General features: G+C 33.2%; 1 protein-coding gene across 1 annotated transcript; it reads right to left on the reverse strand.

The window, feature by feature from the left end:
• Window positions 1-828, reverse strand: LOC120349659. Its single transcript, XM_039420143.1, has one exon. It carries the CDS (start codon window positions 826-828, stop codon window positions 1-3), a length of 828 nt encoding a protein of 275 aa, XP_039276077.1.
• Window positions 829-14,345: the final 13,517 nt, after the last annotated feature.

The following is a 14,345-nucleotide window of genomic DNA, read 5'->3' on the forward strand; positions in this document are numbered from 1 at the left end:
CTATAGACCCAGCTGTAAAACCGCTCCCTTGAAAGCCATAGCAGACACACCAAAGAATTCTATTCCAGCTGCAGCAGCCTCACAGCCCGATCGTAATATCCTAGACAGTCCACTGTTATAGGTATAGGCAGTAGTATGAAGGCATCTGCGGAAAATGGTCCTGGAACGGGTCCCTCGTGGAGCACAAATATCAATGCCAGCCAGTAATTCAGGGCAGTCCAATGTCCCATTCACCAACTTAAAAAGAAGCACCAGATCATTGAGTCTTCTCCTTTGAGCCAAAGGTAAGAGTCCGAAACGATTCTCCAATTCCATCACAGAAACATCAAAGTAGGCAAATCCCATCCTACAGCCAAGCATTCTTACAAATCGCCTCTGCACCCTATGCAGCTGATCTATCTGATACTGATGATAAGGCGACCAGACAACCGATGCATACTCCAGGACAGGCAGAACCAGAGCCCTAAACAGGACCAAGAGGCTATAAAGAGATCTGAAATCTCTTGAGGACCTGAAAATGAAACCAAGCAAAGACCCAGCTCTAGACGTCATACCACAAATATGTTCCAATGGACTAAGAGAAGGACTCATAACAACGCCCAAGTCCTTGAATTTCAACACTCTCTTCAATGGAGCACCCCTCAAAAAGTACTGGAAGTCAAGTACGTTAGATCCACGCCTAAAAGACATCATGACACACTTGGCATCATTCAAGGCCATACCATTATTGAGGCACCATTCATCAATCCTGTCAAGTGAGCCCTGCAAAGCCACATGCCCCAGACCAGGTTTCACCACATCAAAGAGTTTCACATCATCAGCATACATCAAGAAATGACATGAGATGACACTGCCAATATAATTCATAATGGATTTTAATATGAATTTGACTCAGTTATATGATTTTGAAACAAGAACAAAATAAACACACAATAAATTTGATTAGTTGATTCGAATAGAATTTGTTATCAGAATGGAAAGAGATCTGGATTGGCATGTTTACCTTGATTCATGAAGGTTCTCAATATTGTCAGTTCAATCATACCTGTGCTATTGATAAATTTGTACTTCTAATTCATAACTAGTAATTCTGTGAACAGTAGACCTCACGCAGTATTCTCATCCACAAGTACCTGATTGAAACTATACACCTTATACAGCAATAGACTGGCTTCTTCACACATCTGTGTAATCACTTGACAGCTGATTTATGATGAATAATTCTATAGTCTGATTTTTACTCCTATATTGGCGTATGAAGAAGGATCCTTTTTCCTTTTATATTATCCTTGAAATGCAAAATTTCCAAAAACCTTGTATATATGTCGACGCGCAATTGAAAAAGGAACATACCTGTCAAATTTCGTGAGAATCTATAACCACGATTTGCAGTAACTGTGCAACATTCTAACATTTGGACATTTAAACATTTTAACATTTGAATATTTAGGCCTTAAACATTTTAACATTTAAACATTATGGCCCGGTTGCACAAATGCTGATTAAATTTTAACCGTGATTAATTTCACGAGGACAAATCAGAAAAGCCGTCTTCTCTAAAAGATCTTCTCTTATTGGTTCTCATGAAATCAATCACGGTTGAAATTTAATAGGCTTTTGTGCAACCAGGCCTTAAACAATTGAACATTTAAACATTTGAACATTTTAACATTTAAACATTTAAACATTTGAACATTTGAACATTTGAACATTTGAACATTTGAACATTTGAACATTTGAACATTTAAACATTTAAACATTTAAACATTAAACATTTAAACATTAAACATTTAAAATTTAAACATTTAAACATTTAAACATTAAACATTTAAACATTTAAACATTTGAACATTTAAACATTTAAACATTCAAACATTAAACATTTGAACATTTAAACATTTAAACATTCAAACATTTAAACATTTAAACATTTAAATATTCAAACATTTAAACATTTAAACATTTAAACATTGAAACATTCAAACATTTAAACATTCAAACATTTAAACATTTAAACATTTAAACATTCAAACATGTAAACATTTAATCATTTAAACATTTAAACATTTAAACATTAAACATTTAAACATTTAAACATTTAAACATTTAAACATTTAAACATTTAAACATTTAACATTAAACATTAAACATTTAAACATTTAAACATTTAAACATTTAAACATTTAAACATTTAAACATTTAAACATTTAAACATTTAAACATTTAAACATTTAAACATTTAAACATTTAAACATTTAAAATTTAAACATTTAAACATTTAAACATTTAAACATTTAAACATTTAAACATTTAAACATTGAAACATTTAAACATTCAAACATTCAAACATTTAAACATTTAAACATTCAAACATTCAAACATTTAAACATTTAAACATTTAAACATTTAAACATTCAACATTTAAACATTCAAACATTTAAACATTTAAACATTTAAACATTCAAACATGTAAACATTTAATCATTTAAACATTTAAACATTTAAACATTTAAACATTTAAACATTTAAACATTTAAACATTTAAACATTTAAACATTTAACATTTAAACATTTAAACATATAAAAATATTCAACTAGAAAGTTGCTGGAAGAATCATATTATGTATCCGGCTTGACCGCCGTTGATGTTGCAGACAGGCACTGTTACAAGTGAACCTAACCTCAAATTCTTTATTATGAATCTATTAGATTGTTAAAAAATGAATTCAATTTCATACCATTGCCAATAATTACAGTATCTAAAGTCTGTCTTATCTTATCTCTCTCTTATTACTTATCTATCTCAGTCAATTGATAATTTTACAGCTAGGGATGTTAATCCCGGGACTAATTTCCAATCCCGGTATTTCGAGATTATCCAATATCAATCCCGGGTTCCCGGGACTAATCCTGGGATTGGCAGAGATCAGTTTTATGCATTTTTAACCAATTGTTCCTCCTCAATTACATGTTCAGTAACAGTGTGTGGAGATGAAAAAGAGCTCATTATAGAGTGAGAGGGTATCATTTAAATGGAAAAATACTTAGGAATAAAATCAAACAATCAGAATGTTTTCAAGATTAGGAGTAACTTTTTTTGAATGCTGAGCCGCTACTAGATGAAATTTCATAGAGCCAACTATTATTACTTCAACTAGATATTCTACTTAAATATGAAGAAAAGAGAAGAGGAATAATTAGACAGAGAGTGAATATTAAGTGTTTGTTTATTTTCAAGTCCTTTCAATGTTCTGAGTGCATTCCAAGGAAATTACATCAGCACTATAAAACATTGCGCCGTCTAGACCAGAGAGTATAGAATGTACATTCTATCCTCACTGGTCTAGACTTGTGATTGTGGTGCTATGTAAACATCAGCACCGAATAATGCGAACCGATAATGCGAATTCTATTTAGTCAGTAGAGAGTATGATATATTATGTATATGCAACTGTAGGCTGCGCCTGTAGAATAAATTAGTCAAAACACTTAAACATTTAAACATTTAAACATTTAAACATCTAAACATTTAAACATTTGAACATTTGAACATTTAAACATTTAAACATTTAAACATTAAACATTTAACATTTAAACATTTAAACATTTAAACATTTAAACATTTAAACATTTAAACATTTAAACATTTAAACATTTAAACATTTAAACATTTAAACATTAAACATTAAACATTTAAACATTTAAACATTTAAACATTTAAACATTTAAACATTTAAACATTTAAACATTTAAACATTTAAACATTTAAACATTTAAACATTAAAACATGTAAACATTGTCACGTGGTAATTTAAAACCACCAAATATTTTAAAATGAACCAATGAAATGTAATAGAACTATAAAATTGGAAAGAAGGTTAGACCTACTCAAAGGATAAATCAACTTAAATCAAGTATCATTAGCGATTAGGAGTAATAGCGTTATCAAAAACGATAGGAAAACATGTATAATTGTGATTTAATAATTATGGGAACCCATTGGTAAGATCAAAAAATTATAAAGCGGCTTACTTATTATTGGCGGATTATAAAAAATAAAATGCATGAACATTGAGGTTAGAATTATTTGTTTACATTTTGAAAAGAATTAGTCGATCTTGGATAAATCGATAATTATTAGAATCAATACTGAACGAATCAGCTGATTATTCGATCAACCCATATAACAGGTTGAATTATATAAAATTTACTCATAAAGGATATATATAGCGTATGGCATTTCCTTATTCGTAAGTCCTTGTAATTTCGCACTGATTACAAGTGCACGTCCAAATTTAAAATGTACTGGATTGCCTGAGGGCTTGCCACAGTAAAGTCATTACTGTCACCCGGGTAGGCACGTCTGTCACATTCATAGACAATGTGTTTCATTGTCTGCAATGGAGCTCCACAATCGCATCCTGGAGAGTCTATAAAGCCCCATTTGAAAAGAGATGCTTTGCATCTACCGTGCAATGTTCGGATTCGGTTTAATGCGACCCATGCGTGTCTAGGAAGGTCAAATCCTGGTGGCCTGGTGCACTGTCTGAGAGCATCTGGAATTATAGGGGGTGCCTCTCCTCTCCATCTCTCCATCAAACAAAAGTTCTCACTCTTGAGGCGTTCTGCCAGCTTTATTGTTGGCTTTCTGGATTTGAGGTTCCTCATGTTCAGGTCTGGGATATCCTCATGAATTGGGAGCTGCTGGCTGGAGCATATCCTGTTGTGCAGTCGCAGTAGGGCCTGACATCTGCGCAGATTGGGCGGTGGTATCCCACTAAGAACAGGTAGCCAGGGAACTGGTGTTGTTCTCAGGGCTCCAGTAATAATGCGCATTGTGTTGTTATGTTGCACATCCAACAACTTAGTGTGGTAGCTGTTCATCCAGGATGGAGCACAATACTCGGCAGCAGAATACACCAGACTAAGACTTGAGCACCTCAGAGTTGATGGAGATGAGCCCCATGTGGTGCCACATAATTTTTGTATTAAATTATTCCTCGTCTTCACCTTGGCTACCATGTTTTTAATGTGTTGATTGAAGGAGAGTGTCCTATCAAGGGTAACACCAAGGTATTTTGGAAAACTGTTGTGGCGCTGTTTAGTGTTGCTCATTGTCACCTTCAGCTTGGCATTTGCCATTTTATTATTCAGGTGAAAGGCAGACACTTCAGTTTTTCCCATGCTCGGGCACAGTCTCCATTTTGAGCAATAAACTGCTAGAGCATCCAGGTCACTGGTTAGGGTCTCCTCGCTGCTCTCCAGGTCCTTGTTTTGTGTGGCAAGGGCTATGTCATCTGCATAAGCAAAGACTCTGGACCTAAAACAGGGAAGGTCTGAAACATATAGGTTGAAGAGAAGGGGAGCCAGAACAGAGCCTTGAGGCAGGCCATTATCCAGTCTTCTAGTTCTGCTCATCTTGTGTCCCATTGAGACCTGAAATGATCTATTTTTCAGCATGTTGTTTATGAGTCTAGCTATCAGTTGACATGGAATGACTTGCAGCAATTTAAATATGAGCCCCTCTCTCCAGACAGTGTCATATGCTGCCTTCAAGTCAACAAATGCAACAGCTGTTTTCTCCTGCCTCTGGTACCCAGCCTCAATGTAAGTTGTGAGAGCCAAGACCTGGTCCTCACAGCTACGCTCTGGCCTGAACCCCGCTTGGTCTACTGGGATAACATTGAGAATTGCTGGACTTATTCTCTTGAAAAGTAGTCTTTCAAGCAATTTATAGACTATGCTTAGGAGAGCAATTGGGCGGTAGCTACCAGGACAGTCACCTGGCTTCCCAGGCTTCAATATTGCAACAATCTTTGATCTCTTCAACTCATGAGGAATTTTCCCAGTGGTTAGCATGGTTGTATAGAACCGACTCAGCCATCTTACAGTATTTTTTCCTGCATGCAATAAGAACTCTGGGTGGATACCATCAAATCCAGGGGCCTTGCCAGGCCTCAAATCTCTCAGAGCACTTTTCACATCATCTACTGTGAAAGGAGCAGAGAGGTGTTCATTTGGGAGGGTTCTCTTTCTAAGGTCTGTTAATTGATCTTTTATCTTCATGGTGTGATCGATATTATGGCTAACTCTTGAAACTCCAATAATATGATCTGCAACCAGGTTTGGATCCATTTGACTAACCTGTCTGGCAGGCTTCCTGGCTGCACCAAGCTTTCTGAGCAAGCTCCAAGCCTGACGGCTGGAGTGTTTGAAGTCAAGTCCCTCCACTGTTTTCTCCCATCTCTCTCTCCTTGCACTGTCAAGCGCCTGCAGTAGCTCATCAGCAACCCCGTTATCCCCACTTTCCTTGAGTCTTTTGAATAGGGTGTTGCATCTCTCATTCCAGCCAGGAATATACTCCCTCCTGCAACCTCTAGGAATGAATTTCTTTGCAGTTGATGTCACTGCACCCACAAACCTCCAGTAGTTCTCCTTGGTGGGAGGTATCCATCGAACGCACTTATCAAGATCCTCTGCATACCTCTCCCAGTTTGCCTTAGAAAAGTTTCACCTTGGCCGGTTGACTGATCTTATGAGAGGTATCTGGATACCAGTGTCTATAAGGACAGGCCTGTGCTGGCTATGAGGGAAATCAGATAAAACATATCTCACTGCAGGCAGTGGTTGTCCCAAACTATTCTTGCTGATGAAGCACAGATCAGGGTTGTAGTCTCTACCCCATGCAGCTGATCGGAAGGAGCCTCTGTCTTTGGCATCAAAAACCAGATACATATTATTGTCCTCTGACCATTCAACAAGTGATAAGCCACAGCTGTTATTTTGAGCATAGTTCCACATGTCATGATGACTGTTGAAATCTCCAACAAACATACATGGTGATCAATTTTGGTAGAATTTGGCTTGGCCAATCTGAAGCTGGAGTTTGTACACATTCACTATAGTGAGATCTTTTATTTTAATCACAACCAGGTGAATATTATTATCCTGACTCTCTGAGATGAGTTCAACTTCCTACAGAGTACTTCTTATATAAGTTGCTGTTCCATAGGATTTGTGATAGGTAGCACCAATTAAGTCATAGCCGGGAATATGCCCTCTTGAACAAAGCTGTTCTTGTGTTTCTGTGTGAGTCTCCTGCAGTGCTATTACATCTACACCTAGCTCCAGCATCAGTTTTGATACACACTCGCTTTTAGCTCTGCTTATACCCTCAATGTTCAAGTGACATATTTTTATGCCAGGGCCAAGTCTTCTCATAGAGTAGTTCTGAAAAGAACTGTTTCTCAAATTGTCCATGATAAAAAAAGCCGGGAGATCCAATGGATAGTTCGGCTGCCAAAATAACTATGCACACTCTCTATAACACCAATACAATATTGACATGAATAATGCTCTTACTGCCAATATCCAACATTCACCAACCCCACCCATTTTGGACCAGGAGCTCATAGTTGTTCAGGAGCTTCACACTTGTACCGGCCACCACAACCCTTTTTATGGCTTGGCGGCTATTACCGATCCGCTATGGCTTGTATTTGATTTAGTTCCCCAAGTGCAGGTCTCCATCCCACACTTCCAGGTATCCAGGCGCACCACTGGGAGGCCCTTCCAGCATTCATTAAAGATGTTAAAGATGTTGTTTTGGAGATACTATGGAAGCTGGAACAAACACACTGTGCCCTCCTCATAAAGGATATATTATGTATACTAAAGGAAGTCGATGTGTAGAAATACGAACACCCATTATTTCTGTATAAATATTTATTATAATCTAAAAAAGCATGATAAATCAAGAGTATACAAAACTCAAATAAAAACTAAATGTCTTAAAATCGCATGTTAGGATTTATTTATGAAATCAATTTAAGATAAACACTCCATACATTTGTATAAAAACTCTTTTTTATTTAATTTTTTCTATTATAAAGCCGAGGAAGCCCTGATTCCCAAGGCAACCAATTGTATTGAGTTTATTAAATTGAAGGCCAATCAGAGAGTAGCTTACAGAATTATTCGTGTAAGAGACAAATTTTTCTGAAAACCTCTTTCTTCTGGCTTAAGATCCCGACCTGAGAGGATGCACATGGAGTTTAGGGTTCTTTCTTCCTCTTTTTAAAATTTTAAAACTATTAAGCCAAACCCTTTTTTAATGTAAAGTATTTGTATTAAATGTTCAATTATCTGTGAACTCAGTGCTGTCAAAGAGTTCATAATTTGTAACGATTCCCATAAAAATATCTTTAATTCGAAAGAAACTTATGAGAATCTGGATCGCGCGTTAGCCCAGCAGTGACGAAAAGGAGCCTACCTAATTAATTATTGGAAATAATTAATTCAATCCACGAGACCATCAAGAACTTCAGTTCAGTGAGTGATAAGTCAAACGAGCTCGTTTTAGGTCTACGTACAGTGGGGTAATTAATAAAAAAGCGCTATTCAAATTAACTTGAATTAAATAAAAAGTCACCACGTGTTGAATAATATCACATAGTTCATAAGAACATTTTATAAATTTATTTAATATATGTAGGAAGCTTACTTCCATGCACAGCCCGAATTCATATAAATCCCTGAGATTTCATGTTTGAATATTAATTTATTAATTATAATTTTGTTAATTGAACAAAGTATATCATATCAAACTTATAGACCGAACAGGTTTTTGTTTGCAGAATTTGTATTGATTGGAGGTATAAGTATCAGTATTAAATATAATATATTTATGAATTTGAAACTCACTATTGTGAATATTAGCAAAGCCTGTGATAATTATTCAGATTTTAGAAATAGATTATTTAAGTGAATTATAGATATATCGAATATTTTATGCACATCTTTTTTATGGGAATATTTTGTGTTTTATGTCAGCATCCAAACTCATAGAATTTTTTATTATATCCTAACTCATCTCGTGATATACAGTTTGAGCTGTTTTAATACCAACAAATATTTAGCAGCACTTAAAATTATTGGATCAAGTAATATTAATCTTATTCAGAGCACTCAATATTTATCATCCTTTGATGATATTCATCTCATCTACCAGAACAAGTATATTAAGAAATTATATTAATAAGGTTCCAGTTATATCATATAAGGATCCAGAGAGCTTCAAGAACTGGCGTTGTAAGTTCTAAGGAATTTTGGAAGGGTACATTGGTGAATACTTGTATTCACGACGAGCGTTCTAAGAATCAACTAGAAACAACTATAGTTGGTCCTGATTATTCTCTAGTGGTGCATGGTTACTGATAATCAGTCATCAAATATTCTTTTAATTTCCTTACTGGTATTCTTCAAGAACTTCATAGGAGCAGCGGTAAGAATTATCAATCACCGGTCCTTGAACCTTATGGTGATTATATATATTTGTAAAATTCATGTATCTACCACTGAGCTAGAGCTGAGGTTTGAACCCAGTAATTTTGCGAGCCGGACGGCCTTAATTTTTTGTGAATTTATTCGCAAAAGAGGGAATTTAGAGACTGCTCTTATAATATCAGAAACATCGTATTATCTGTGAAGGATTTACAATTCACAACTTCACAACATTTAAACATTTAAACATTTAAACATTTAAACATTAAACATTTAAACATTTAAACATTTAAACATTTAACATTTAAACATTTAAACATTAAACATTAAACATTTAAACATTTAAACATTTAAACATTTAAACATTTAAACATTTAAACATTTAAACATTTAACATTTAAACATTTAAACATTTAAACATTTAAACTTTAAACATTTAAACATTTAACATTTAAACATTTAAAATTTAAACATTTAAACATTTAAACATTAAACATTTAAACATTAAACATTTAAACATTTAAACATTTAAACATTTAAACATTTAAACATTTAAACATTTAAACATTTAAACATTTAAACATTAACATTAAACATTTAAACATTTAAACATTTAAACATTTAAACATTAAACATTTAAACATTTAAACATTTAAACATTAAACATTAAACATTTAAACATTTAAACATTTAAACATTTAAACATTTAAACATTAAACATTTAAACATTTAAACATTAAACATTTAAACATTAAACATTTAAACTTTAAACATTTAAACATTTAAACATTTAAACATTTAAACATTTAAACATTTAAACATTTAAACATTTAAACATTTAAACATTTAACATTTAAACATTTAAACATTTAAACATTTAACATTTAAACATTTAAACATTTAAACATTTAAACATTTAAACATTTAAACATTTAAACTTTAAACATTTAACATTTAACATTTAAAATTTAAACATTTAAAATTTAAACATTTAAACATTTAAACATTTAAACATTTAACATTTAAACATTAAACATTTAAACATTTAAACATTTAAACATTTAAACATTTAAACATTTAAACATTTAAACATTTAAACATTTAAACATTTAAACATTTAAACATTTAAACATTTAAACATTTAAACATTTAAACATTTAAACATTTAAACATTTAAACATTTAAACATTCAAACATTCAAACATTTAAACATTTAAACATTTAAACATTTAAACATTTAAACATTTAAACTTTGTAACATTTTAAAATCTGATGGGTAAACAAAATCCCTATTTGGGAGAATTTTATAGGTCTGAAGTGAAATAGCTAGTCTATTATCGCCAAATGTGATAACGTTTATTAAAAGATTAGATAATAACGGCTAAAATTAGAACAGCCGATTAGAAAAAGAAAGTTTTTTGCTACTTATATTATATTATATAAAGTATTGGAAAATTTGAGGTTAGGCTTAAAATATCCACTGATCGGCGACCTAATAATCGATCAAGTCGCATAACGTAAATCTAGCCAGACACCTTGGCAAAAATTTAAGAGAATTACCATCCGATTTTATCAATAATAGAATAAGCTGGTTTACACAGCAATATATTGCATTGTTAATTAAATCTCTGGAAATAATACCTTCCAAAGATTTCTATAAATTGTCCAAGAGGTCCTGAGCGAGCCTATAAGGATTTTATCGAAGTAGTGTTCTGAAAGCCACAACCAAACTTGTATATTTTTACACTCATGCTTTACCGATTGCAGCCAAGCCTAGGCAAATCGTTATTCATTAAAAAATAACGTCAGAACATTTAAACATTTAAACTTGAATCTTAGACTTCACTTCGGTCGGTCAATGATTTCAAATTAGTAATATAAATAATGATAAAATGAGGAAATCAGAATTTTTATCATGATTAGTTGACATTAATGATTGTAGAGCATGAGTTAAAGATGTCAGATGTCAGAATACAGTATTTTCTCCCTTGAAGTAGGATCTTAGAAAGTCTTCCCAGATTGAATTCAAATTTTAAAAATATTCCTGAATTCTATCGCAAACAAATTTCATGCAAAATGTGAATTCCAGATAATATATAATAGAAGCAGAATAGAAGCAGAATCACTGGATAGCTTCCACATTGTAATATATAATTATTCATCAAATGACTGTAGTAATTGAGTGGAACCCATCATCGAACAAAATTCTATATTGATCGAAATTATGAGTTATTAATCATTACTCAATCTATCACTGTGATTGATGGCAAGTTGGTAAGATGGCATTGAAAATTCAGTCCAATGTTCAAAAATCAAGTAGCTTAACTCCTATCAAATGAAATCACCCACTCCAAAACCAGCACGAACTCAGAGCGAGCTGTTAAAAAAATTCAGTTCTCATGCCAGAGCTTATATAATTTATAATTCCTTATTTCTGCCCGATAAATATTTGATTTCTCAGATTCATTGTATTTCTTCTTTGTAGGCTATTATTAGCAGTATAGAATTCCATCAAGGAATCATACGTAGTTTACAGTTGAAGAAGTGCTGCGAAAATTAATTCACGAAGGAAATACGATAAGAATTGCATTTACAGAATATATTTATGAGAAAATAATCATAATATTCTTCATGGAAGCTGATATTTTGATGAAAAGGTTACTAAGGAAGGATATTCTGATGGAATCGTCGTTGGATGTTTCTCTGAAAGACTGGAATGAACTCAATTCAGGTGATAAAGATGAGAGAACTTCAGACTATTCTGTTCAAATATAGTCACTGGCGTGAAAAAGGATTCAATAAAACTTCAATTTTAAAGAGCCACCTTCTAAAAGTTCTGAACCGTATAATTAAAAACTGTTAGTGTAACCCACCCATACGAATAGTAACGAGGGTTAATTGAGTCCCTCACGCGACTATGCCTCACGCGAACCTTCAACAATGCAAATTCAACTATACACCCGTTCAATGTGCGCTTTAGCATGAATATTTTCAATAGTTTTTCTGACAGTTAAAAATGTTGTTTGCTCTTCAGAATATTATTCTACCTCCTACGTTTATTGCTCATGGAAGCAAGATTGCTTATGCAATTTCATTTCTGTTACAGAACTTCATCAGTTCTGAACTGATGATGTTCTGTAACAGAAATGAAATTCTTGAGATTCTGGAGATCTACTGTGAAAAAGTCGAGAAGAGTAAGTTTGCAATCAAATCGTGAATTAATCAATTTTGTATTTTTTAGTGAATCATTACAAACACAATGGAAGTTCATATAAAAATAATATCATGCATTCATTGATTGAGTATGAATCACACAGAAAACAGAATTATAGGAAATTATTCTCCTCCCAAATTCTATCGATTAATATTTCTTAAAATGAGGAGCTCACTAACTTTCGTGTCTACATTGTACATAATAATTATTCAAGGAATGCAATAAAACTGAATTTTTTGTATATTTGTACATGATAATACCATTGAAAACAAAAAATTCACATTTTCTCAGTGTATTTCCTCATTCAGATTTCTTAATTTTCTATCAAATTTTCAGGTAGAACCAATGATAGAGACACACAAATTGCTGATAAACACTTAAGACTCGTGAGAAATTCGCCACACAAAAGAACGTCTGTAAAAAATGAAGATGCTTGAAAGCAACTGTTAAACTGCTGTAGTCAACCAGTCCAGATCACACTGTTCAGACTAGCAGCAAATAGAAAAAGAGACGATTTCTTTAGTGGTGAGAATGACGGGTGGGAGGAGGGTTCATCCATCTGCTCTGGAAGGTGGAGAATCTAATGGAAGGTGCATTCACGGTATACATTATCAAAATCACTTGTATCAATAGCCTTCGCAAAGTGGTTCGTCGCTTCTTTTGTTGCCAGCTGATGCCAGCTGATCATACTGCTGAATTCACCCCTCCCTGGAAGGTCTTTCTACCATCCGACCTCTAGCTGAACAAGGGAATATCACCTCCTCCCACCACCCAGCATAAAATAGGCTAAGATTGTCGTCATCGTGCTCTCTTTCCTCTTTTTCTAAACATGTCTTTTGTGGTGACACGCCTCTATAAAAATTCGATATCTAAATGTATTTCAATACCTACTGTTAGCCACTTTAATTTGGGTCAAAAAGTATGCTTCCGATTTGAATGAAGAAATATTGTAGTATTATGTTTGATAGATTTTGCAAGGAGATTGTGAATATTTCAAGGCACTGTTTTCAATAGTGAAAAGAGTTTTTATCGTCATGAGAAGTTACGTCCAATATGCGACGATAGAGAAAGTCTTACAATGTGTGCCGGTAACCGTTGTGAACAAGAATAATTATGAGTCAAGGACACTAGAGGTAAATGGGTAGTGTAGATCTGCAATTCGATTATTGATGATAATTATTAAATCAGTAGCTACTACCTCCAATAAAAAGGAACCAGTTGTTAAGCAAAATTGGAACAGTTTTCAACTTTCAGCAGTTTAAATTCATTTGCATTCTATAATAGTTTGTATAAATTAATGTAATAATTAAAATTCCAACACATTCCATCAATCATCTGCATTTCTTCAAGTAAATTAGTAATACAACTGCAAATGAGTATTTCACAGATATGAGAATCCTCCCATACCTGGAATTAATCTATCTTTGAAGGCACTGTAGAACGTTTTTGGTTCATTCGTACTTATAAGCGGATTTCAGATATCAATACAACAGTTTATAAGCGAGTTCTTCTAGCCAGGTGGTCACTAGTAATAAATATTGAAAATAATTTAATTTGTCTGACATTACATTTTAAAAATAACTATAATCTCCGAATCTGGAGAAATGATATCACATACACAATTCTACTCTTTGAAAGGTTAGTTACACTTACATTCATATTTTTTTATTAAAAACAATCAACAGTAGACCCCTATTTGTAAAATTGGAAATTCTCACTATAATCAACCTGTATATTCACAGTTCTCTCCTATACTAAGAAAAATCTGTCAGAGCACCGCCTCAGAAGAGATTATATATACTCACAAATATATACAAGGGCAAATAGACATTCCATTCAGCAGACTATC

This window comes from Nilaparvata lugens, chromosome 2, assembly GCF_014356525.2.
Source record: "Nilaparvata lugens isolate BPH chromosome 2, ASM1435652v1, whole genome shotgun sequence".
Taxonomy (NCBI): Eukaryota; Metazoa; Arthropoda; class Insecta; order Hemiptera; family Delphacidae; genus Nilaparvata; species Nilaparvata lugens.